The 27,134-nt window shown below is 39.5% G+C and overlaps 2 protein-coding genes across 3 annotated transcripts in view; one reads left to right on the top strand and one right to left on the bottom strand.

Moving 5' to 3' along the window:
• Positions 1 to 3,194: 3,194 nt before the first annotated feature.
• On the bottom strand, positions 3,195 to 22,531 carry slc9a8 (solute carrier family 9 member 8). Its single transcript, XM_018685926.2, has 16 exons — positions 22,182 to 22,531; positions 21,104 to 21,285; positions 19,256 to 19,336; positions 18,254 to 18,312; positions 13,111 to 13,194; positions 12,550 to 12,651; positions 12,220 to 12,254; positions 11,215 to 11,358; positions 9,072 to 9,213; positions 8,821 to 8,926; positions 8,607 to 8,723; positions 8,427 to 8,509; positions 8,221 to 8,332; positions 7,028 to 7,248; positions 6,148 to 6,294; positions 3,195 to 4,594 (listed from the first exon to the last, which is right to left on the bottom strand). Exons 1-16 carry the CDS (start codon positions 22,409 to 22,411, stop codon positions 4,481 to 4,483), a joined length of 1,959 nt encoding a protein of 652 aa, XP_018541442.1. The 5' UTR covers positions 22,412 to 22,531; the 3' UTR covers positions 3,195 to 4,480.
• A 1,445-nt stretch (positions 22,532 to 23,976) lies between these two features.
• The window catches only part of b4galt5 (UDP-Gal:betaGlcNAc beta 1,4- galactosyltransferase, polypeptide 5), a 30,193-nt gene continuing 27,035 nt past the window's right edge, over positions 23,977 to 27,134 (top strand). Inside the window, exon 1 of one of the 2 annotated variants that reach the window (XM_018685927.2) lies at positions 23,977 to 24,629. In XM_018685927.2, coding sequence (XP_018541443.1) covers positions 24,524 to 24,629 — 106 coding nt within the window. In that variant the 5' untranslated portion in view covers positions 23,977 to 24,523. The remainder of the gene's footprint in view (positions 24,630 to 27,134) is intronic. The other variant, XM_018685928.2, reaches the window with a different exon arrangement.

Consider the following 27,134-nt stretch of genomic DNA (forward strand, 5'->3'; position numbering starts at 1 on the left):
AATTATGAAGCTACCACAAGCAACCAGTCAACTTAGCTTAGCACAGAGACTGGAAACAGCTGACCTCGGCCTGTCCAGTAACAAAACATAAGTGAGCATTAGTGAGCTTTAAAGATGGATTTTGTTACTGCTGGACAAAGTCAGGCTACCCCTGTTTCCAGTTTGTGTGCTAAGCTAAGCTAACTGGCTGTGTGCAGCAACTTCATGAAAGTTGTAGCAACCTCATTTAATTCTTGCTAAGAGAGTAAATAAGCAGTTCACAAAATGTCAAACTGTTCCTTTAATCAAGTCCCCTTGTGGTGGGGTGAGGGCCGGGGATGACAATCCTTAGCGCATGCAAAGTGTGTGAGTGAAGCAAATTTTCTGCCTTGAGCCAAATTAATCTCAAATGTCTGCTCTACTTTAGCTGACATTCAATTACTTTATCAGTTTTCCCAGCAGTTTAACTCCTGCCATTCCCACTTATTGAGACAGAGAACGTATGAAAACATTAATTTTCATTAGTAGTTTCATTAGTAGCTGAAAACAGTGTTTGGGAAGAGAGAGCGCTGAAAAAAGACACATAGCAAAGAGTATAAAGAGATGACATTTTGAGGTACATGACTGAGCTTTGACTGACCACACTGTGGATACCAACGGACAAACAATAACCTTAAAAACACAGAAAAACACATTTAAAGTTAACTTTTTGATTGAATGTTTGCAGGTCATCCCATCGCACTGTGAGTCTTTATGTGTGCTTTTCGTGAGGTGGTTCTCTGTTGACCCTCAAAGCTTCCCTGCTGGCTCTCACCACAGGACACCAAGAGTAGCCAGAGAGCCGGTGTTTTTCCCTTTCCTCTGCCTTCGTTCTGCCATAATGTGGTTTTACAGTGAAGTAAGTCCACAGTTTGTGTATGATGACATAACAGTAAGCCAAATTAATTCTCACCTTCAGCTGGTCAACAACTTCTGATTTCACAGGAGAATTTCCTATCGCTGATTCACGGCATGTAAATCAGTGAAATCCACTGAGCCACAGATTTGATGTGAACTAAAAAAAAACCCATCACATTTGCATGTTTGCTTGCCAGTACATGACGATAATCCGAAGCTGTCAGCATTCCAGCGTGAAATATTAATTTATCACCTGTGCATACCAGGTGGTAATTATATTTTCTCATTTATTCTAGCAACATATTTTATTTACTATTTGGCTGGGGATCCAGCTGGATTCACCCACTGCACGCTCCTCAATCTTTCATCTAATCTCTAGAATACTGAGGAATAATAAATTGTAATACAAGCAATGTTATCTTGAGTGATGATGTTCGTTTCCCCCAGATTAAAAAGATTTTTGCTCAGGTGTCTGACAGTGGATAGATCGTAGTTAATGATTTGTGAACTGGAAGAACTGAAAGAACTGTAAATATCTCGAAGGCATCATAAAATGTCTTCACTGCTGAGGGGCTCTTCGCACTGATGTGTCTGTGTTTGAACAGAGGAAGAAAAATAACTGAACTCTGTGACACTGAAACACAGGGAAGAAAAGGAGGAACGAAAAAACAGAGAGGCAATCACATAGGCCCAGAATATCAAAATACCTTTACAACATGATAAATGAGAGGAAATGCTAGGAAAATGTGGATCTATGTTTGGGATTTACCACAGAGAATTACTAATGAAAAAAAACATTGTTTTGCTGTAAATGTATATGACTAACTGTCCATTTTGGTTAACCTGTTAACAGTGTTTTGTATTGTTTGTGTATTGTATGTGTATTGTTTAATCAAGGCACCACCTAAAACTTACTAAGGATAAACTTGTAGAAAGTGAAGACACTTAGAAAGTGAAGTCTGAACTGGTTCATTTCACTATAGACTATAGGAAATTCTCGTTTGCCCCCAGTATGCACTCATGTGCATTTCAACCAGTTTCAGTGGAAATATGTTTAATATACAGTGGAGGAGTTACTGTTCAGAGCTGGGTGATGAATAGTAAATAATGTGGCACAGATATCTGGCATTATTAATTTTTCATGGACCAATGCTGTTTAGACCCCCCCTGCTGGTTGTACATTCTTATTACAAAACCTAATTATCAGACCAATGTATTCAATGCACTTGCTCCTGACATTATACATTCCAGTCAAGTCACTGCATATATTTAGCATTTAGCACAAAAATGTCTCATTACATCTAACAGTGTAAGAAGGATTTATTAATAGAAACCACACTAATTGAATTATTCAGTTATCTGAAGAAAAAAAAAAAGTAAAATTGCTCATGCCTTCCAAAGTGGCAAAGCACGCAGTAGCGTCTACTCACCTTACATACAGGAGACATGCTCCACCCTGAGTTACATATGGAGCCACTGCCAACATTGATTACACTACTGACTTTGACACTGTCATTTGATTTCTTCTGCCATTCTTACACTGTTCGCCTCCTCATCAATATGCCCAATAACATCCCATTAGACATTTCAAGGTTGCGTCGGACACAAGAGCTTTGCCTGTAGGTAACAGGATATTCTCCCCAGCATGACCATACATTAACCTTTTCATGTATTCTAATTACTGTGAGGACTGGTCTGGTTCCCTGTCTTAACTAGACACATAATATCCTGTCACTTTACAATCCATGGACTAATTACCTCACGCTGCATATGAAGCCAGAAGTGAAAGGGAACTCCACGTAAACTCACACTGCAACATGAAAATGTCTGTTATATCTTCTGAGGTCATAAGGTCAATATTCAAGATATACTAAGAGTTAAGATGGTATGAAGGTGGTACTGAGTTTAGATTTTTATTATTATTATTTCTTATATTTTCTCTCCATACTTAAGTGCTGTTATGTACTAAATCCTCATTTAGTTGGGCAGACTTTAATATGCTCTATATTAAGTACCTATACATTTATGAAAAGTAGACTTACTATACTATATATGTGCAGTTGATTTTCAGTTCTTATTTATTATACAGTATTCCAGTGCTCTTCTAAATTAGCTTAGGATTATTTGTATTTAAAAAATGTATTGCAATAAAGCCAGTATTGGTTAAAAGCTGTCTTCAATTTCCTCTTAAAAGTCCATAAAATTTGTAGTAGTACTTCACAATGCTGCTCCTTCAGTGGTATCTCAAAAAGTAAGAACTATTTAATTTCTAAGAGGTGTAGCTCTTTTCCCATTAAAGTTGCATCCGATACAGTATATAGGATGTCAATGATTTATTATAGATATTTTTGTATAATTCTGCAGTGCTCATAGAGCTTGTATAAAAGCTTTTACCCCACAAACAGCACATAAACATTTATAAATAAATAAAAAAAAAATACATTAACATTCATAAGACCATATTCCAAGTTACCCACACATTCATTGGTGCCTGTTTTCATTAGAAACCCTTAGTGAAAATCACAAAAGCAACATTTAAAGTTCTACTTTATACAGAGTGTAGTGGCAGAAACTTCACCAGAACATGGAAATAAACAAAGAAAAGTCAATTTAGGGAAACCAGACTGGAACACTACTTGAAAATGAAAGCAATTTCCATTTTTTTAGAGTACAATTATTTTCCCATAAGCTAGGTATTTCATGTTTTGAAAATTATTAGTTTTACCCAGCATGTTTCACTAGTTTTAACTCTCTCCTTCATTTCTCTTCGTTGCCTAGTTGCTGGAGGGTGAAGTGGTAGCTCATGCATCACTCCTTGTATTTTATCTTCATAACATATGTAGAAATATGTGTGTCTTTTAATAAATGAACTCAGAATCATTAATGCATACTAATGTGGAGACAAGGAGCTATTCAAAGCAGGAACCTGTGGCTTGTTACAAATCTCATTTTAAGAATTAAGCCTGTAGCAACATAATGTTTCACCCCCTCACCCCTTTCAGCAGAACTTAAATAAGTTAGTGCCACATAGCAACGGACAATACAAAAGTTAAGAGGAAAATGTGAAAAGGTGCTCTAGTATTGCTTTACATTTAAAAAATTCCCTCACAGCTTCCCTTCTGATTTCCCTTCACTTTTAGAAAAGAAACACCTGGAAAAAGTTTCTCAGAATCAGCAAAACTTCCTGTGTGCTGTTCAGCAGTGAACAGGGGCACACAATTATTCAGATATCCTTTCAGTTTCTTTAACTCGAACAATATAGCATTCGTGTGAGGAAGAGAATTTTTCACAGATTTTTTTTCTTTTTGCTTCATCCAGTGTTAAAATTTTCAAATCCAGTTTTACTGGGACTAAGGTTTGACACATTCCAGCCCACTTTGTGTGCTGAAAATCCACAGTGGGCACTCAGTGAAACTCTTTTGTCACATAAACTAAACAGGTGAACAAACAAGAAGTGCATGTGACTGACTCTGAGAACAGTGTTTGTCTTTACACACACAAGCAGTCACACACAGAGACAGACAGACAGACACACATACACTCCCTCTGCCCAGGAGACACGTCTGTTCATTGTTTTCATATGAACTGAAAGGGTTTGTTCAGTTCACAGAAGTTCTGCTTCATCCTCGTCGTCTTCAGAGCCTGAGGGTCCCTGACGAACTTCTTCGTACCACTTGTTGGTCAGGGTCTTCATCTGGATCCGGCCATGTAACAGGTCCTGTCAGACACGTTATATAGGTAGTGAAAATTGGCACATCCGCACACATTCAAGAATAAACATGACCATATAGAAATATAGACATCAACAGGAGTAGAGGGATATGCAAAATAACACCGTAGAATACGGTGAACTACAGGTACATCCATGGTGAGGCTCCTTCTGTTGCTATTTTTAATACTGTGAATGGTTTTGAATGAAGTTAATTGATGATAAACTTAAACAACAGTAAACTGCCATCAGGGGCATAAGTTTTCAGTTATGCTATGTTCAAATAAAAAATGTGCTCATGCCTTCCAAAGTGGTAAAGCATACATTAGAGTTTACTCACCTTACATAAAGAAAACATGCTCCACCCTGAGTGTGGAGCCATTGCCAACACTAATTACACTACCGACTTTCCTCTTTCCACTTTCCTCCCAATACTGTCACCTCCTCATCAATATGCCCAATAACATCCCATTAGACATTTCAAGGTTAAGTCTGTCTGATGTTGCGTCAGACACAAGAGCTTTGCCTGTAGGTAACAGGATATTCTCCCCAGCATGACCATACATTAACCTTTTCATGTATTCTAATTACTGTGAGGACTGGTCTGGTTCCCTGTCTTAACTAGACACATAATATCCTGTCACTTTACAATCCATGGACTAATTACCTCACACTGCTTATTAAGCCAGAAGTGAAAGGGGACTCCACTTAAACTGACACTGAAATATGAAAATGTCTAAAATATCTTCTCAGTCGTCAAGGAAGATACATGAAGAGTTAACATAGTTTGAGGGTGGTACCAAGATTTTATAAATTTTAACTCACATAAGAGTTTTAAAGTTTTTTTTCTGGAGAGTCTCTTATTGTACAAGAAATATCTATATAAATATATTTATTACTCTGTATTCCCACACTCCTTTAATTAGCTTAGGTTTATCTATTTATTTTAAAAGTGTATTACAGTAAAGCCAGTATTGGTTTAAAGTTTACCTTAAGTCCATAAAAATCACAACAGTACTTCACAATACTTCTGCTTCAGAGGTATCTCAAAAAGTAGGAACTACTCATTTTGGCACTTCTGGAAATTAGCAAAGATGAGCTCTTTAAGAGGAAGTTCAGAAAGCTTTGTGTTGCAGCTATATTCCAATTTAGCAGGATATTTGTAAGATGCTCTTTAGTGCTGTCATTGAGCCAAGTATTACTATTATGTGAACTATCATCTCATTCTTTCACTGTTTCTCCATGTCTCTCTGTTTGGACCTAGCTAGCCTCTCTCCCTATGTGTGTGTGTCCAATGAAACAGTGCCACAGATTTTACACCTGCTTTTCCCAGATGTTAAATCTCAGATGCCTCTGAGGTCAGTCCTTGGAGATAAATATTTTAGAAATTCCCTCCTCCGATATTTTGTGTTTCTAAATAGTAATAAACACTGTTAAATACGTATTGCATGAGCCCAAACACATCATTCTCAGTGAAGCCCTTTTTAACTGGCCAAAACAATTAATGTACGTTTAAGGAATTTCTCTCTCGCTCTCTCTCTCTCTTTCTCTCTCTCTCTCACCTCTTGGGTAAGCCTGCGAGTGAAGAAGGGGTTAAGGTACTTAGCATCAAGCCACATAAAGCCCTTTAGATCTTGTCTGTGGTAGATCTGAGCCTCGTACTCCTCCTCCGTCAGTTCTGATAGGTGCTCTGACTCAATGGTATTACCCTAGAGAGAGAAGAAGAGGAGAAAGAGGGAGGGAGTCAGATAAATAGATAAAAAGAAATCAAGGGAAACGGGCCAACAAATGAGACAGAGGTGAAAGACATGGAGGAGAGGAGGGCTGGTGCAAGGGAAAAAAGTCCAAATGACAGGACAGCATTGACTGTGATGGAGTCAAGATCACACATGCAGAAGGACAAGGGATGAGGGAAAAAGAGTGGAGGAAGAAAAGAGAGGGAATTACATCAAAGAGGGCATGAGAGCCAGAAGGGAAAATGGAGGGTTGATAGATCTAGTTGCTGGTACCCTAAGGTGTAACACTTTGGAAAACATCAAACATGCAAATACTATGAAAACCAGTCATGCAAACACACCACCACAAGACGCCAGTGACCTCAATGACAGGATTTGCTTCAAGACCCATTATCTAGAGTCAGAGTCAAGTGAATTATTACTCACAATTGATGTGTCTGGGAAAATATATTAATGCTAGTTGTTAGGGTTTATTTGTGCGTGTGTGTCTAAGTGTGCGTCTCTATGATGAGAGTGGTTTGCTCCCCACTGATTGAGTGTCCTTCACACAAACCACAATCAACCCTTTGATGTTTCTCCCTCTGAAGAGGACAGTGAGAGTCTGATGGCAGTTAAGAGGATGGCACAGCAAGTACCAACAGTCTATCTGCTCGTTTGTGTGTGTGTGTGTGTGTGTGTGAGAGAAATCAAAGTGCTCCACCATTACCATTTTCTCTGTCTTGCTGAGATTGATGTCTTTCTTGTTCTTACGCCGCGATTGGCTATCCTCAATGTCCATGATGCGGATGAGTGGCATGGTACCGCCCCCCAGGAGAAGGATGGTGAAGAGTACGATGATGATGGTGGTGGTGCCAATCAGCTGCCGCTTCTCAATGGGCTCCAGGCCCAGATGAAGGCTCAAAGCGTAGGGGATAGCTCCTCTCAAACCTGGCAGACAAAGAAAAAGACACAAGGAACGAGACTGTGAAAGGACTACACACAGAAACACACACCTGTAATTTGGACACTTAGGCTTAGTTCATTTGTTTGATTTTAATACATTAGAGCTGCAAATAATGACTATTGTCATTATTGCTTAATCTGACAATGAAAATTGTGAAAATTCCGAGAGCCCCAGATGAGGTGAGATTTAAACACCTTTTCTTTTTTTCTTTTTTTCCTTTTTTTAATCTAACCAACAGCCAAACTTGCTTGAAAGTTAACTAAAATTATTAATAAATTATCAGAATATTTGCAGATTAATTTTCTGTCATTAATCATTTCAGCTATGAATAAATTTTCACAGAATTCTCTGTAATCAGTGTTCATATAAAGTGTTTTTTCCTGTGAAATAAAGCAGGTTGAGTTGACTCATCTGATCAAAAATACACTTAATATGCAAATGATCAGAACAGTCAAGAGATCCTTCTCTTATTGAAACTGCTCTTCAAGAGTAGCACTTTCTAGCCTGAGTGGGAGGTACATGTGACTAGTTGGTAGAGGGTTGGGCTTACCAATGAACTCTGAGACAGGGTGTAATGCTTATACGTAGCAATGTTGTAGGACAGTTAGTTTTTGTTATAACAAATCTTTAATGAGACTATCTTCAACTGTTTGGTTGGCAGCTTTCAGGGGTTCTGCTAGAGCTGGCCCCATAGCCAGCTACTGTAGACCTCTATCTCCTTTCCAAAGTTCTCACTTGAACTGCAATAATAATTTTCATTATCGATTAATCTACATTTTCTATATTTGTAAAGAGTCCAAAGTGACATGTTTTCATTGTCCAACACCAAATGCCTGAAAAAGGACTAAAATGATTAATTGATTACAAAAATGGCAGGAGCTTAGACAAGAGACAAAGAACCAACTTCCTGTCATTCTCATAACACACTGCTCACAAGGTTCACTGTATCATCTCACCACTAAACCACATGATGAACATCATTTTGGGAGTGATCTTGTGGTCTCTGAAAAAGTTCAACAGGAATGACAGTGGGAAGATGTTCACCGCTCGGCCAAGAAGAACCAGGACCTACAGAGAGGACAACAGCTGTAATACTGACCATTATGGGAACAACCTGAGATACCATTCAGATAAGATTTAGAAAAATGGTAAGAGCACTCACGATGCACCAGATGACAAAGGATATTTCAAAGTTATGAGGGAAGCTGAAGATGGAGAGACCAAGGAAGGCAAACACACACGTCTCTGGAGAGGTAAGTAGACAAACTGTGTTGAGAACTTACTGCAAAATGAAAATCAGATCAAAATCAGAGATTGGACAAATAAGAATCAGTTCACCGACCACACATGAAGGCCACTGTGCGCAGTGTCTGCTGCATGAGGATCTGGGTGACAGGAGACAAGTTGTGATGGGTGTAGTGAGACATCACAATTCCCGCAAACAGGATAGACATAATTCCTTTGGAGAGAACAAACAGTATTAGAAAACAGTCCTATAAGACCAAACATACAAAATTCATACTTCAGAGCATGTGGCTGTGTATGCATGCACCCACCAGACAGTTTGATGCCCTCTGCCAGGCCATAGGGTAGGTATGCGAAGATTATCATCATACCAAACTCCAGGGAAGGAGTCTTCCTCAGATCGAAGTGTTTTAGAAACTGGTCACAGAGTTAGGGAAATTAAGATGAGGTAAAAAATACAGACAGTAATATCAAGTACACAACACAACACAACACAACACACACACACACACACACACACACACACACACACACACACAAAACACATAATGGGTCCGGATACAAGAGCTGAGATGAGTCCTGTGAGGGTTCCCAGGGCAGCAGATCCAAAAAACATTTTAAGAAAATAACCCAATGCTTGCAAAAAAGTCTCCCAGCCGGTTACCATGGAGTTGTCTGAGCGGGAAAAGAAACCCTCAGCAGTGCTGAAAGACAAAAGGGAAAAAAAGAGAAAAATGAAGCCACATTCTTTATTGTTATACCTCTATCTGACCCTAGAGGGCAGAAACACTTCACCAATGAATCCTACAAACTTAGCGGTATGAGAGAGAGGGAGAGAGAGAAAGAGTGAATGGATTAGGGTGTATGCAGAATTTGTAATCCCATAAAAATCCTGTTGGCTAAACAGAGGTTGGCTGTATCGGATCACCCCAATGACTTCACAGGAATGTAATTTGAAGGAACTTATTATGAAATTGTGCCACATAGAAACCACATTTGAATACTATCTGAGCAATAATCATTTATTTTTGAAAGTTAAATGCACATTTTTATCACATCTTCAAGGGGAACATTACTTTTAAGCACATCTGGAACCATGAAACAACTAAACTATGCAGCTAAGATAAACTATAATGACACAGTAATGCTCAAGCATTTCCTCTACAAGATCTGTGATATATTTTTCAGCAAATACAGCTGTAGGTAGTGAGCTACCAAAGTCTCCCACTTAATTATTTGGGCTTTAGTTTAGTTTGGTGGAAAGTATTTACCATCAAATAGTTTTTGATGTAGTAACAGAGACAATCTGTTTGTACAATTTAAATCCTTGTTATAACTGAGAGTTCAAACAAACAGCCAGACAGCACAGTGTAATTAATAAACAGATTTTAATGCTTATTAACAATCTCCCAAGCAAAGGCATTAACTGTCTGGCTGCAATGAAACACTGGGCTAAACTGTAAACTAGCTTTCTAAGAAAGCCAGACTGTGAGGTGCTAACAACAAGCAAACTGCCAGGGCTGCTCAGCCTATCTATTATTCATGCATTCATTTACTCTATGGGGGCATGCAGACACTTGAGATCACTTTGCACATTTAGCTGGTTGTGAGTAGGAGAGATAAAGCCGGAATAAAGTGAGTACACAGATAAGATGACAGTGATGCGTACAAACAAGGTATTCCTGCCAGCTGTCTGTTTCTGTCAAACTTGTCTGTCAAGGTTTTGTTTCTGTGCTGGTGTGTGGGGACACCAGTCTGTGGATACAGTACAGCATTGATAAACATGTTTGAGACAGTGATACTTCAAATAGGCTGTTGCCTACGTATGCAGCAGGGTGTGACAGAAATCCAAACATAAGATTGTTAAAGGGTCTTTTTTTAATCTTCATTACTGGAAAGCTGATTTTCTGATATGACATCAGTGCTATGAACACTTTCCAACAACAAGAATCATAATCTGTGAATGCCACAAATGTTGTGCACATTCATAAGGTTGTCATACTAAGTCCCAGCTTCCAGACCTACCATTTAGATTTTATAAGAATGTATCCACATACTCTGCTTTTGAAACCATGGCTTTGCCATGAGCTGCACATCTAAAGTGGTGAAATACTGTCCTCCTCCTCACTTCTTGTCACTGTGTAATCAGCAAATGCAGTTGAGGTTCAAAGGCTAGAATATGTCCAACTACACCCGAGCTGACATTTACAATACTAAGTGTTACTGTTGGTGTGTGGGTGTGTCTGTGGTTTACTGCACTGGAGCAGATAATCGTGGCCTTCACAGCAGCAAATTATAAAATATTATAAAAACATAGACAAAAATACTGAAAACTGACTTTGGACAATACATTGATCACTACTAGTGGTCACTGTATTGTCCAATGTGCATTAGCTTGCCCAAATCAGAGCTTAGCTAACACATGTAAGAAAGTATGAAGGTGCCTCACAGATGCCTCTTAGTCTTCTTCTAGTCTCCTAATATGGACATCACTGTCAGAGTGAGCATGTTCCTATGACTCTAAGAGTGCATGTGTTCGACATTTAGAATGTGGTGGCGTGATACCATCTGTAGACTTGCACATCCTCCTTAGGGTTGCCTGAGGTGAAAAGCTGTGTAAAGCTCATGAATGGGGCAAATGTAAACATGCCAATGTGTGCCCTAGAGAATAAACAAGCCGTGATGGAGCTGAGGGAGACACTTACTTGGTGAGGACAATGGAGACAGCATCATTGAGAATGCTTTCACCAAACACCAGCATGTTGAGGACCGGGTCCACATTGAGGGCATTAAATATAGCGATGGTAGCTACAGGGTCCACAGCTGAGATCAACGAGCCAAAGGCAAAGCTACAGCAGGGCAGGAGGGAGAGAAGAATAACAGTTTAATGGTGGCAAAAAACACTTTTACAGGCATGGATGCATATAGAAAGAATTAAGAAACAAACACATATGGGCAAGGACAATACATCAACATAGCCCGCTGGTGCACCACAATAATATTTTGTACGTGACATGCCAAATGTGCAAGAGTTTGGATTAAATTACTATATGGGAATAAGGAGGAATGAGAAAAAATCTGTGTGGGCGGACAGTATCTATGCAGTACTGAACAGATGCAGTACAGTATGTGCTAGAACAACAATCCACCTAAGAAAAAACATGTAAGTGGCTACAATTTGGGACTTTCCCCATCAAAATCTAATCAGTTCTCTCTTGGCCCATGTCCCAAACTCCTCTCAGATGTTATTAAAATGTGCTCACTAGTTTCTTTCTAGACAGAAACATAGGGCTGAAAACATATTCTTGTTGGTGAAGGAAATGAATAGGCAAAAGTCCTGCCTGAATGTACGACACACATTGCCACTCATGCTGACTGTGCAACAACAAAGAAACACACTTGTGCATGATAACAATTGCAAGTTTTTCTTTTAAAACACATGGATATGGAGAAGGTTGCTTCTTATATGTCTGTTATGTCTTGGAGCCTAGTAATACTACTGTTTCTCTTCAGAAAGGTTTGTTCTGACAAACTTTACAGTGTAAAATGTGTCAGGGGATGATACTACTATGTCATACAATGGTTTAAAACTCTTGAAGTCATTTTGGCAGTCAGAAGAGTTTTGTTTTCTGTGAAAAGTACAAGTACTACCAGTACAAAGGTTAAATCCCTAATGGAAACATACTAATGGCAGAGTGGAAAACACTCACCTATCAGTCATGGTCATCTTATAGATCACGTCAGCCTGAAGAAAAAACACACACATCAAGATACAGACAAGCATTCAAGCATAGTTGTACCATGTTGCAACAAGAGTTACACGGAAATTTTCAGATTCTAAATGTAAAGGAAGTACTAATGGATAAACCTCTTTTAATATTTCTCTGTCGGTATGCCATTTAACATTCTCTGTAGTAATTGCGCTATGTAAAGTAAAAGAATATATTTCAAAAAAACACATCAAAAAGTTCCCTTTTTTCCTCTGAACAGGCCCTGGCAACGCCAGAGCTCTTGTTAACAGATGCTGTTAAACTCCTTACCTGCCCGAGGAAATAGATACCTCCCCCGACTATGAAGGCAGAGATAGCTGTGCCAATCACAGCAAAGAGGGTAATGGAGCCAATGTTCTGGAAGAAGTTCCCCTGAACATACATAGACACACAGCTTAAGTATTCATAGGCTTAGTAGCATGACATTTGAAGTTACATAGTGTTATGTAACATGCAGCCAGCATTTAAATGAAAAGTAGGGCACAGTACAGGTATAGACAAAAATACTTTTAATTACACTGCAAGTAATGGAACGAGACTGTTGCGTTTTAAACCCTTTTAATTTACTGTGAATTGTATTAAGCTGTATAAAGCACTGAAAATATTCAGCGCATTTTCTTTCTTTCTGTGATTTTATTTATGTCTGTGGTTCTTGTTCTACACATGGATACTGTTATGTCTTTCAAATGTTAACAAGTTGATTTCACATGGAAAAGATATCTAAATATTATGTTTAAAAATGTATGCTGGTTTGTACTGCTGCTTACATCCATAATGTGCCTACTGTCTTGAGCTGTGTAAATTCAGCTTCATGCACACATTCTGCTGTACCTTGTGTAAAGAGTATCCAGATTCAAAGATGATAGGTGGCAGCAGCAAAAGGAAGAACATGTTCGGTCGGAACATTTCCTCCTCCTTTTAGAGAAAGACAAAATTACATTACAAAATTACATACAATTCATATTTTAGTATACACTATACGCTGCTGCTTTCATACATTTTAGTATGAAAGCAGCAGCAGTCAGGTGACAGACTAGTGGCTCTAACCTTAGACCTAGAGCTACACGCTGGCCAACAGTAACAAACTGTAGAGGGAAAATGTGTGATCCATCTAGTATGAAGCTGGGAGCAGAATAATAAATCCTTTTAGATTAAATAAATTACAAATTATAACATTTTGAAAAGAGAATGTAGCCTATTCAATATGATGAACAGATACTTGGAATGGGTTGTTACACATTCTGTCAGGCCCTGTCATCTTGAAGCCTACAATGATCTTTAATCCAAACACAAATCTCAATGCTAATCAGCACCGTTATATACGAGCAAAATAATGTGTGCGTCACTGAATGGTAAAACGTGTGCTTGTGGTTATTACGCAATCTTCAGCAAATATTCTTTACTATTGGTCTGACTGATGAAGGTTGCTTCAGTGATCATTAGCTGACTCAATACTTAGTCATGGAAGAGGAGTAAGGGTGACAAGGGAGGCCATGCCTGAGCTGTTAGTAACAGTCCTTAATCTGACAAAACTAATTTGGATGTTGACTCCAGGATGACAAATGCGCACACATGCATGCACACACGTGCACATGTGCACATGCACACGCACGCACGCACACGCGCACACACACACACACACACACACACACACCAGGTGCTCGTCAGGGAGGGAATGCCTGCCTGCCAGCCAATTCATGTGTGCATTTAAACACTCCAACTGACAGGCTCTCTCACACGTGCGGTAAAAAGGACCTGAATACCTATGTATGCTTTTATCTTTATCTTTCAGTCTCTCTCTCTCACATACACACACAAATACACACATACATAAAAACATACAGAAAAATCCCAGTGACCTTAGCTCTCTGATTATTTCAGCGATATAATGAAATCATTGTTGCTTCTCAGCTAAATGGGCCAAGATCCCAGATCAGGCGTAGGCATCATGTGGCCATGCATTACGCTCTGGCTGCCAATGTGTCTGTGCATGATGCACCATGTGTTCTTGTGTAAGCCAATACGGGAGTGAGAGTGAGTATGTGCGTGTGTGTGTGTGTGTGTATTCTGTGCATAATCTGTATTAATAATGCAAAAGCCAATATACTGTGTCCATTCATGTTAATAGGAAAGATCTATTTCTGGATTGTGGTGGACACTGCAGTTGTGTCTGTCAGAAAGATAGAGGAGAGCAGGCCCATATTTACTCCATCCATTCAACAGTCTCTGTCTTTGTATTATGGGAGAGGGTTTTGACAGCTGAGAGAGCCTGTCTCAACCGCAACAACACCACAGGCAGATGGAAGTGAAGACTTCCACATTTGATGTGGGTTTCCTGTAAATTATCTATTTCTGTAAAAAAAAAAAAAAAAAAGTGCTGAGGAAGGATTTACATTACCTTAATTAAGAATAACTGCTGCAAGACAGAGCAGAATGTGATTCACTTCCTTCTGACAATCACAGTTTTAGTCCATAATTATCTATTATTTGACATCAACTGCCAATCTATTAATCTATTTCTTCTCATCTAACCAATTATTTAAGGCTAAGACCCAAAACAACGTGAGGTGACTGGCAAATGAGATGAAACAATATGACAGTACATTGTTTAATGAAAGGTACACGGACTTTTGCCTGTCAAGATGGCTTTGGCTCTGATGATATATTTGGTCAACATCAGTCTACACTATTTCAGGATAGCCTATAGAAGATATATGCTATAGTAAAAGGCTATGCCCCTGCTTTCTTTATCTCATTGTGAATTCAAATTTCAGGAAAAGTAGGCCAGGAAGGAATGCTTCCAGGTTAACACTTTTTCTTGACATTTATCTCCAGTGGAAGTCTACCCTTGAGGTCGGGTGAAAGGTCAGGAATAAATATTAACACCTGAGACAAAAGAAAGTATGCCAGGCATGCACTACAGTCTGACATCTACAGCTGTACTCCTGCATGCATGCATGCACACGTTATACTTCCACATATAAGAATGTCTACTGGAGTGACTGAACAAGCACACACAGATTTTGTATACACACATCCACACAGATTCAATTGAGCAGATGTCTACAAGATAGTCTACAAGATAGTACCACTGATTATCTGTCTTTTACTGCTGCAGTAAAGGGTTAAAATCATTATCAATTAACCTATCAATTAGTTATTCAATTAAGTGATTAGAGCATTTAGTTAATAAAAAGTCAGAAAAGAATTTTAAAAATGCCATAGCAGTTTCTCAGAACCCAAGGTCACATCTTCATATCTTGTTTCAGGCAAACAATCCAAAGCCAGAGGATATCAATTTACAATGATCTAACACAAAGACCACAGCAAATCATTACACTGGAGAAGCTGAAACGCAAAGCTGAAGCTAATGTTTGCATTTTTGCTTGATAAATAAGTTAAGAAATTAATCACTATCATTAATTGTTAACATTGATTATTGTTCTGTTCATTGACCAAGTGATTCAGCACTAGATTGACCTCCTGAAACCATGAGGAAAGTTGTGGGCCGATAAGGGGGTAACGAGATTTCAGGAACACTGATATTGATAGACAGCAGAGAAGTATATGTTGCAAAAGAGGGAAAGATGAAATGGATAAATCCAGAGAGCAGAGGATGGGCATACTCTAGGGAAGTGCTGAGACAGAGCTTGAACTAAATGAGAAAAGATGAATGCCAAAGATGAAGGGAACATAGTTAAAAGAGGGTCGGGAGATAACAGAAAAATATGAGCGGGAACGATGGAGAGACCTTCGTTCAGAGTACAGGCTCCCTGGAGGCTCAGCTTTGACACACTGTGACATCACCACATGGGAAAAAGGCCCCTGAAACCACAATTAAAACTGCTCTCCTTGTGTCACTCCCGCTCTGCGGCGTGGGAGAGATCTATTAAAAGTATGTGCTGCCCTTTGGGGCTTAAAACACACCACTGCAGCCACTGAGGGGAAAAAAATGATGAGCCCAGATTATACAGATATACAAGCTCAAATGCTAAAATAGAAAGAAAACTGAATTATTATTTGGAGTGCGCTGTAGATGCAAATACATTCACCTATGTATCTCTCTCTGTGCTTTGCCTGAGAGATGAATTGCTGCTAGCGTGTTGCTTCGTACCAGCATGCTATTTCTTCCTCAATCTGTGTCAGAGCACAGGGGAGAGATGGGCAGATGAGAGAAAAGAAAAGGCAGTGAATAGTACCAGAAAAGGACATAGAGGAAAGACTTCTCTTCATATGCTAGACTGTAGGAAGTAGATGCTGGAAATAGCAAAGAAAGAGAAAGTAGGAAAAAGCAAAGAAAGCAGATTGGTGGTGAAAGGCAAGGACGGCAAATAAATTGAGCCAGTGATGACAGGATGCTGCTGCCTGGGGGGTTTGTACACCCTTGGTGGTTTGTAAGGCAGCCCTGGAGGCTTGCTAGGTTAGCCAAGTGGGCCAGCTTTGGACACACACTAGCTGGGGGAGATGAGAAGAAGCTTTAAATAAGGTAGCTACTAGCATCTGTTTTAAACCTGCAAAATAAACTAGTAATTGAAAAGAGACAAAAAGGAATCTGTTCCTGCAAGCTCATCAGGGAAGACAGATGCCTTCCATTAACTGTGATGGTAAAACACGGTCCTTTACTTTGGTGCACTGTACACACAATTTCAAAAGAGTAGCAGCTGAAAAAAGTGATGCTGACAGAATCAGTGTTGCCACTGGCTGCGTTACTCACTGAACAGGTTGCATGGTGCACCCTGCTCTTAGGGGCGCTCTCAAAAACAAATAGGTCAGACATAATGGATTTGCATCATGGTTGGGGTCTTTTCAAGTCTCCACCGGCCTATAAACCACTTAGCATATCCATGCTCTTGCAAAGAAGCTGCTGCATACCACAGTGTAACTTCATTACACTCTACTCAGACAGTGTTTATGAAGCTGTATAGCTATAATAGGTCATAAAGCCATTGCTTAAAGTGTATAGCCAGATAGGTGAGTGGGTCTGCTTGCTATAAGTTGAACACAAACAGAGATAACAGTCTAAAGATTTACAGGACAGGGGCAAACCGGGGAAAGGGGCTCTGGGGGTTCTGGTTACCAGTACCGATGACTCAGCAACGCCCTGGGGCCCCCAGGCTAAAAAACAATGGGCCCCTGTGTGCAAGAAACACTGTCACAACCTGTCCCCTTTTCCTCCCTCCCCCTCACTCTACATCTCTCTCTTTCTACCTCTCTTGTTCATTTGTTCTCTCACTCACTGGCAGAGAACAAGGAATGTTAATTAAAGGCTGAGAACCAGGAGAGAAAAAAACAAGGGAGGGCTCACAGGGACACTGAGGGAAAGATACCAAGCAAAGAATAGTGTGTGTCACTGTGCATAGGTAACAGACTGTAGATAGAGAGATGAGATTTGTAGCAAAAGCGGCAACCAGGAAATGAATGATGGGGGGAAAGGAGAGACACAGAGAGAGAGACACGAAAAACTGCAGCACAGGGACGACAGATGTTTATTGGGTTGGGGTGGGTGGGGTGGGGGGTTCCCATGGAATTTGCTGTGGGATAAACTGAGTCATGTAACAGCTAGGAAAAGCATGTTTTCAACAAGACAACATCTCAGTGATGCTGACATTTCTCCCTAACCTCTACATCACAGTTAATATAAAGAATGTAACGATTATAGATCTGTTACTTAAGGATCTTATGGATCTGAATCTTAGGTTTTTTTTATTCAAGTGGATACACTGGACAAGATGAAATATATATATATATATATATATGTATATATATATACACAGAGTAAACAGTGTGTGCATGCTGTTCATGTTTGTGTATGAGGGATGTGGTTCTTTTGCTTCATGCTAAATGAATCAAACCAAACTAAGCAACATTAATAGCTAACTGTGCCTTAATTGTGAACAAGAATTGTGGCCAGTGTGGATGCAAGAAGAGGAGCAAGAGAAGCTGTGAAGCCGTGTGCCAGAGTCAAACACTATACCTTCCAGTTGGCTAGTTCCTGGAACTCAATAATCTTGATGAAACCTCCCATTAGAATCCCTGGAAAGAGCAAGGAGACACAAAAGACAATACCACTGTTTAAATATTTTACAACTTTGTATGAAAATTTCAGTACAACCAGGACACAGATGGGGTGCAAACTAAAAGGTGCAAAGTGCTACTTTAGTGGTTAAAACAAATGGGTGTCTGGCAAATTGTCCAACATAGTTCAGGGATAAGTTATAAACAAAGAGTGCAAAAGGCCTATAGTCTATTCTGTCTTAGAGAGAGTCTCCTTAGGCCTTCAGCTCTGTTGTTACACAGCCCATCATTAATTAAAAGGATGAGAAAAACACAAAGACATGTAAAGGGCAGGGGATAGGAGAGAGATAAGATGGAAAAAGAAATTAAGTATAAGCATCAAAGCATTGTGTAAGACCCAGAAATACAGGCAATGGGAATGGGAAGAGGAAGACACTGACAATGACTGAGAGAGAGAGGAAGTGATGAGGAAGGAGAAGCAGTCCCTCCTGATTTGTAAGCAGAGTGTTATCTCTCTTTAGCAGAGCACTGAGAGGAACTCTGCCTCATATGTGCCATGCAGGACATGCAAGAGGAAAAGGCCCTCAGGGTCAACACTGAGTGAGAGTCACTGCACATGTCAAGAGGGAGACAATGGAGAGATTTAGAGGAAGTCGAATTAACCTTAAGAGACCTCACCGTGGAGGAAGTCTTTTTTTTTTAACATCAAAATGCCTCCTGTGAAAAGGCTATCAATATCACAACTGTAAGCCTTTGCTCATCTTAAAAGTATTGTGGCAAACTCCCAAATCAGTTTCAACATTAGTTTGCTGTATTCAACCCGCCCATGCCATTTCCCAAGAAATGAATAAATACTTGAAAAAAAAATCTGGATTTCTTAAGAGAGCTCTTAAATACAGACGCATTCTGCATTCCTAAACTCTACCTGTGCAGAGCAACATGTTATGTAAGAGGTACTCACCAAGGGATACAACAGCCACGCTCTCTGGAAGAAAATGCAGCTTGAACTTGATGAGCAAGTGCACCAATATGATGCAGATACCTGGGGTGAGTAGGGAGAGCAACAAACCGCTGAGTGAATATTTAGGACAAATACATCCATGTCTGGACCAACATGTCACACCAACTCAGATCAGCCCAAAAATAGCCCCCACATCATATAGTGTTAAGATCTTTTCTCTGGCTGCTTTCCTTCACACAACCTACTGTAGACTGGCCAGGGATGTCTATGAAAAATCTAACATCCAGCTCTAACTTGATTTCCTCTCACAGAAATTCTAAATGGATACAACTCACACTTGACTTCACATTAGTGTAACTATAAAAATATTTTATGCAAATTTATTCGAGTATATGCAATAAACTTGCTTGACATAAATATGACTACAAAGCAGTTACTTGACATACAAATTACAGTTCTGAGACTGTATCACAAAAGACAATTGCCCCCAATTAAAACATAAAATTAGCTTGTGACAGTACTATAGGCAACCCTGTATATCAATGCTCTAAATCAGTGCGTACGTATATTAGCATAATTATGATGACAAACCCCAAGGCCACAATGAAGTAAATGTCCATTTCATGTATATGGTAAAAAATGCAGTGCAGCAAATTAGATAATCATAGAGTATGCTACACCAAAGCTAGCAGAGGTTGGGTCATCAAAGCCGGACTGTTTTGTCATAAGGGAGATGTTAACTTCAGGCCTAATTAAAGCATGTGCATTCATGGAGGGGAATGGAGTATCATGTTGATACGGTTTATAGTAAGTGCTATTTAGGACTAATGTGTGGTTTCTAGATTGTACTCTGAGGTGGTTTCTCATTAATGACTTATACCATCACAATCAAACCACTGATGAGTTGGTATTAACTTCAGAAAACAAGTGACTATGATTTCCTGCATCTCATGCCTCTCAAAACCAATCAAATGTTTACCGTGATGAAATATTTGGTTCAAGACAAAATAACATTTTTATGTGTCTACATAGTGAATGAGTTTAATTGGCAACCTCATGCATGATTTATGCCATTTCCTTGTCCTAAACCCTTACAGTGGTAAGCATGTGATTTAAACTGCAGTGAACCTAAGTGCATAATGGGCACTTTGTGTGCCTGAAGAAGCAATTCATGACCTACACATATTAACGTGTAACCACATCCCTTCATTTATCTACTTCCTTCATCCCACATCGCCATCTGCACACTTGATTTAATGAAATATTCAAGGGGCTGTACATTCGCCCCCTATAATTAGCTGTACAAGGTCTAAGTCATGCATTTTGTGGTAACCACATTTATATTGACAGTAACAGATTGACACATAAACTAAGACAGGCTAGAATTATCATCTCATGGTTGTATGCGTCTGCCAGCCAGACCAGTTGGAGTTAATTAGCATGTGAACTTTTGAGTTATGACCAAAAAAACTGTTTTGTGTGGTCACTGAGATCTTGACCAAAATCTAATCAGTTCATCTTTGAGTCCAACTGAACATTTGTGCCAAACCTGTAGCGATTCCCTGGAGGTGTTTCTGAGATATCGTGTCCACAAGACTAGAAACGTGTTTAGTGAGGTGACAGAGACCTTAACCTTTGACCACCAATTCCACTCAGGTCATCCTTGAGTCTAAGTGAACATCTGTACAAGATTTGAAGAAATTCCATCAAAGTGTGGACGTATGGACAGACATATGGATGGACATAAGGACAATCTTAAAACATTATGCCTCCAGCCACCCATGCAGAGGCATAGAAGGACTGAGTGAGGCAGATATTCAGCAATGCAGTAAAAGAAAAGCCACCTACCAATAACTAGTAAACTGAAGAATATGGTCAACCCGCTGGACTGCTCTTCTTCTTGGGCCTTGACCCCTGTCTGCACAGGCAAAATGGGCTTGACAGTTGGGGGTGTCGGGGTCGTTGGCTTGGCAGTAGGTGTGGTAGAGTGGAGGGTCTCATTGCTGTAGGTATCAGTATCATTGTACTTGCTGGAAGGAGACAGTCAAAAAAAGTAAAAGTATGATGGTGAGGCATACAGTCAGTTCATTCATAGTTAGACAGAAAAACAACTTAACTTAATTTTAGTCATTAAAGACTATAAACCCTGACTGACTTAGATGGACTCAAATGAAGGAACCTTCAAAAAGTAGGCATAGATCTAGAGGTGGTAAAGGCAGCTGTGTTACAGAGCCCCTCTATAGTGTTGTAAATCAGTAATTAGTACTGTCTTTAAGTTGTCTCTTATTAGGTCATACAAAAAACAAATATATTTCTACAGCATGGAATAGGAGGAGAGAACTAACTTATGTTGTATCAAATGTGATGACCCTCGCTCTCTGGTGTTGTGCCTGGTACATCATCCTTAACATGAATTATGACATGACTATTCATTCATGATCTGAATAAGACATGTTTTACCTGACATTAACAGATGCGTCTGTAGATTTTGTTTTGTTTGGGTCGTGTGTTTACATTTGAATTTTATACATGTAAGTCTGTGGGTAAAGATTTTTTTTATTTCCCTTCTTGGATAACTTGTGAGACATTATATGTAGGCTATTTACATTTGCATGAGGTCAACTGGTCTGGTCTGGTAGATTCTGATAGGTTTGGATATTGGAATATCTGGTTTGTCGATGGCTGATTTATTTAAACTTGTATAAAAGTTTTTACCTTAAGGTACATCAAATAAATATAAATACATACGATGCTTATTTAGCTGTATCAAATGAAAATTTGTGATGAATGTCAGCTGTAATTAAGACTAAACTACAGAACATAGAAAACATGTTTTGTAACATTACTAATGAAGCTATAGCTAACTAGCTATACTAGGCTAAGTTACTCCAAAGGGTAATGAAATCAATATTTTCTTGTCTCAGACCTGACAGACTGTCCATCTTTCTGTAGGACATTTGAATCGGGTCCATCTTCTGTTTTATGTTTTGTTAATGCTTGCTGGTTTTTAATCGTATCCTGTGTCAACTCTCCTCCGTCGTCATCTCTCTCATGCAGGTCCAACGAGTTTTCTCTCTCGACTCGCTCTAACACGCATGGGTTTACGAATAACAGCAATACGGCCAGCAACAAAACTTTGTGGCCAACGCCTGTCATTCTAAAATAAGTCAGTTTAAACCTAAAAGCAGCGTTTTCTAATGAAAAAGACAGTCAGTTCCATGTCGATAGCTCCAAGTATCTGTTGACATCACGACTCCATTTCCTGGTCGAATATTCGCAGGGAGTTGTAGTCTTTACGTTGCACGGGCGGCATTAAAGAAGGGCAAAGAAACAAACAGATGCCGTTTGATGCGACTCTCGACGTCAATTAAACATGTGTATATATTTTTTCACAGTGAATAAAATGTCAACGTCAAAGACTGAAATAAAATATCGTATGTTAATATGTACGTCAATTCGTGTACTCAATTTCCCATGAGCCATTGTAAGGAAGAGTCAGCAGTCCGCCTGCTGTTCCATGGGTATTGTAGTTTTATTTCAGCCTGCAGCAACTGCAAAGTACCTGCAGATGTATGAAGCTCTAAAGACACCTGCCACCTTGTAATGAGTCATATTTGTTAGACACAAATTGAGAAATATAACAAAAATATACATATATGAACTGATAAAATAAACAGAAATATTTGTGGAAAAACTGTTTATCCTATTCATGGGTGGGCTATACTGCAAGATTTTACCCAAAATCATAGGTGTTTGGTAGCTCTAAATATCATTAAAAATAGCCTACTAGGCGCATTTTGTTTAAGTGGGCTAATACCATCTACTACACACTACACAGCCCTGCAATAGAATGTAAAGTAAATCCAAAGAGTGATAAGTTTTTAATGAAACTGTTTTATAGTGGCTGGTTTAGTTTAATTGTCAGAATGGGAGAGACACTCATAACACAATAATGGACAATAAATAAATAAATGTTTCAAGAGCTAAACCAGAAACTGACTATTATTACCCTATGGTATTTAGACCTAAACCTAAATTCAGTTTCAGGGTAAAATTGAGGATACACGGGCTGGCAATTAAAATATTGCTTTAATTAGTCATAAATTTGACCTTGTGAGACAGTAGTAAACTTCAAAGAAACTGTGAAGTTGACAAAAAGGCTTTTTAGCCAAATTGTGCAGCACCTGTAGTAGTAAGTTGTAAAAGTTGTAAAATTTGTAAAGTTGTAAAATCTTAATTTTATTAGGATTTTATTGGGATTATTATCTCTCCTCCCCTAACCCAAAAGAAAAAAATGTTTGCTTTTATCACTATCAGATAAAAACAGATCTCATCAGTGACAACAATCAATTAGTTTTTAACATGACTGTCTTACTTTTTTTTATGATTCTCTAATTTGTGTCATAAAACACATCCAATTACTAGAGTGAAAATTGATTTAGTAATTATAGGAAATAGATCAGGCTAATTAGCATCAGTCTTAGCTAATTAGCTAAAAGTTAGCTGCAACTGCACTTGAGCTAGGCCTAACAATCCAGAATGCTTTCACACATTCCATGGCACAACAGCCTTATTGGTAAAACATGTGTAGTTAACTTTTTTTTTTTTTTTTTGCTTTATTTCTTTACTCGTTTATTTATTGCTAGTTTATTATCATAATATCACACGTTATGACGACATCGAAATGATTGTGAATGTGACCACATTACAGTCTATGGTTCTTGAAAATCTTTGGTCGCCAGGTTACGCTGTTTAACGTTGTGAGCACGTAACATGTTTCTTGAATACTGTTAACGCCCACTTTTGGCATTGCTCATTTTGCGGAGAGGCAGTTCCATTCATAGGGCTGGTAGGCAGGCAGGCAAACTGCTGGGGCGGCCAAACACCATCAGCGACATAGTGTGTGAGCCAAATGATGGTCTGTCACTAAAAAAAATACCAGGCCAGGTGAAACCGCGCGGTCATTGTCAGCCGTTTCGACGTCGCCAACACGCTGAACTCAAACCGAAACCATCTCCCTCAGGAATGGATTTTGAATGTCTTGACTGAATATTGGAGATCCTCTCCTCTGCTCGACCTGCCGCGGAAGCAGACTGACTTCCTAGTCGACTGGCTCCTCACTGCTGCCGCAGACCGACCACTCCACTCGGCTCATTTAACCCAGACCGTCCGCGGACTACTGGCTCTGACATCTGGACACATCGGAACTGGTCTATCGTCGTTGTAGATAACGCAAACGTGCCTGCGCGTGTTTTTGCTGCCTGTATAATGCCGACACATTTGCGGTTCCGGAGAAGGTCATTCCTTGGGCTTTTATTCCTTTTTTCACTGTCCACCTCCGCATTGTACTTCATCTACTCCGCCCCCGGAATCGGTAAGACATATCAAATTGATGGTGTTATTTGAAATAGTCAGAGGTTAGGATGAAGTACGGCTGCTTGTATGGGCTGTTAGGTCATGTGTGACAGCTGGGCTTGCCATTGGGAGTGTAGACGAACGCTTCTCTGCTGAGCCTGTATCTCTCCACAGTCGATGATGGGAGTAAGCTGGAGCTCAATATCTTATAATCCATGTACCTGACCATGATAACAGTAGTGCCACTAAGTAGCATCATGGCGACTATAATCATGCTAATGTTAGTAGGCCCTAACAGCTATGATTACAATGCTTACAGTAACGATCAGGGCCACAGGGAAAATATGGTATTTTGGCTTTGATTTTGGGTTATATCGTAGGCATCCACAGACTAGGCAGAGTTTACCCATGTTCATGTCACAAGCCTCACCGTCTCTGATTGTGATTTTGGCTCGTCAAAGCTCACGTTATGAGTCATAGGTCTAGTCATAGAGTAATTAGCCTAAGTGACATTATAACCTGAGCTCAGAAACCACTGATAAGTCATTCCTGACAGTCATTTGCTGCTCGTAAGTCACATGCAGTTGTGTAATATTGCATGTCTTGAATCCCTCCTATCATTAATTCATTAATGTGCCTCATCATCTCCTCTCTTCTCTTTCTTCTGTCACTCTTTGTGTCTTTCATTGAATGTGTATGTGTGTGTGTGTGCAGACACCTTATCTCTTCTGGAGTATCTTACCTGTCCTCTTGGAGGCCTTCCAGCCAAGGCTATGGTCCCCACATCCTATCAGCCTAGATTGCTGTCTTGGTCATTATCACCCATGTGATACCCAAACATCAATCATTTTATAGTAGTAAAATGGGGAGAGGTTATCTTGATACATAGCACATATTGTAAAACCCCAGACTTTCACCTGACTGTCCTTGATTCAGTGCCAACCAGATCTGTAATAACTTTCCACTGGGTGGATTTAAGAATACTGATGAATGAGTATATGGGCAGCAATAACATGGTTCCCTATACTGTTATATTTTTGGCAACAGAGGAGGAAATCTCACAGGGAAATGTTTTGAGGAAAAACAGAGTGCAGTTAAAAACTGGCCACTCTGTCTGTTTACTGCTTAAGCCACCGTTGGCTGGATATCCTGTTATGCTGGCTGAACGGCCATGCTTGTTGAGGTTGGGCTTCCTTGAGCCATTGTTTTCCAGTATCTGTTCCTTTATAAATAATATACCCCAAGAGGGCATGGATCATCTATCTAAGGCCAAATACACTAATAGACCAATGTCAAGTTGTCAGAAGTCAGTCAAAAACATTGTTATTTCCAACATATTCACAATCAATAGCTAGGGGCCTTTCAACACCAGAAATGAGAGCCTGTCGTTGTCAGAGTAGGGGGTGACTATGAGTGAAATGGAGTGTATGTCATACAAGTGTGGCCTTTTTAAAACAGCAAACAGAAAGCTGGTCCTTCTTACTCATCAAAATGGGTATTGATCCATTCACGCTTTTTACCTGCTGTGGACAACTTAATCAATAATTGAATCAATTCTCATATGGAGGACACATTACTGACAGGAATAGCCTGTGTAAGTCCCAGTAATGGAGAGCAATGATTCCTCTAAATGTGAAACAAATAAATTGTTGAGTAACTGGTGTAAAAATAATCCTTCATTCCATTTTTCCAGATCAAGTATTGATGGGGTCTGGTAACTGACTTAGAGCTGCGTTATCCATCCTCCTGGGTGTTGACTATTGTGGGGCTGTAAATGGCCACGTGGCTTACTGGGGGGTTTGTTCAGAAACAGAACAAGGACCAGCAGCACCAGTCCATTAATTATAGATGGTAACCAGGAGCAAGGCGGCTTCTGCTGCTGTTACTAAAAGCTTCAGTTTAGTTTTTTACACTCAGGGTGCCTGGGCGAACTCCAGCAGCAGGCCTGAACAAAGAAATCAGGTGGGGATTTGGAGGTGGTGCTTACAAGGAACAGTTCAAATTTTTTTGACATAAGGTGGTATGATTTACTCTCTGTTAGTGGGCATTATTGATGCATGTGCATTAGGAGAGGTTTCAGCTCCTGTGGTCAGAGTAGCATCAGTGAGCCCACAGCTTGTCAGATAGATGAACAGTAGTAAACATAAACATTTTAAACCACAATGCAGCATTACCATACCATTTAACTATCCCCAACAGAATACATCATCTTTAGTGTCTTTGTGATGCTTGAATGTCCTCTCAAATTTCTTGATATTTTGGACCTAATCAGGTTTTAGAAATAAACCAAGCATTAGATAAACAAGATGTTGCATTCTGCTGTGGATGTTTAAAAGAAAAAATAATTTGGATACTGTGTTTTTTTTGGTTAGTTTTTTTGATGGCCACTGTAAATTTTTGTCAGACAAACTGCAGCTTTGCTGGGATGTCCCCCTTGTCCCCCTTGTGGTTGTAGCTTGAGCTAATGTGCATACATCAATATGACATCAATATGACTTCCAGTAATTAACTTCAACTATAATTC

Source organism: Lates calcarifer, linkage group LG6, assembly GCF_001640805.2.
Source record: "Lates calcarifer isolate ASB-BC8 linkage group LG6, TLL_Latcal_v3, whole genome shotgun sequence".
Lineage (NCBI taxonomy): Eukaryota > Metazoa > Chordata > Actinopteri > Centropomidae > Lates > Lates calcarifer.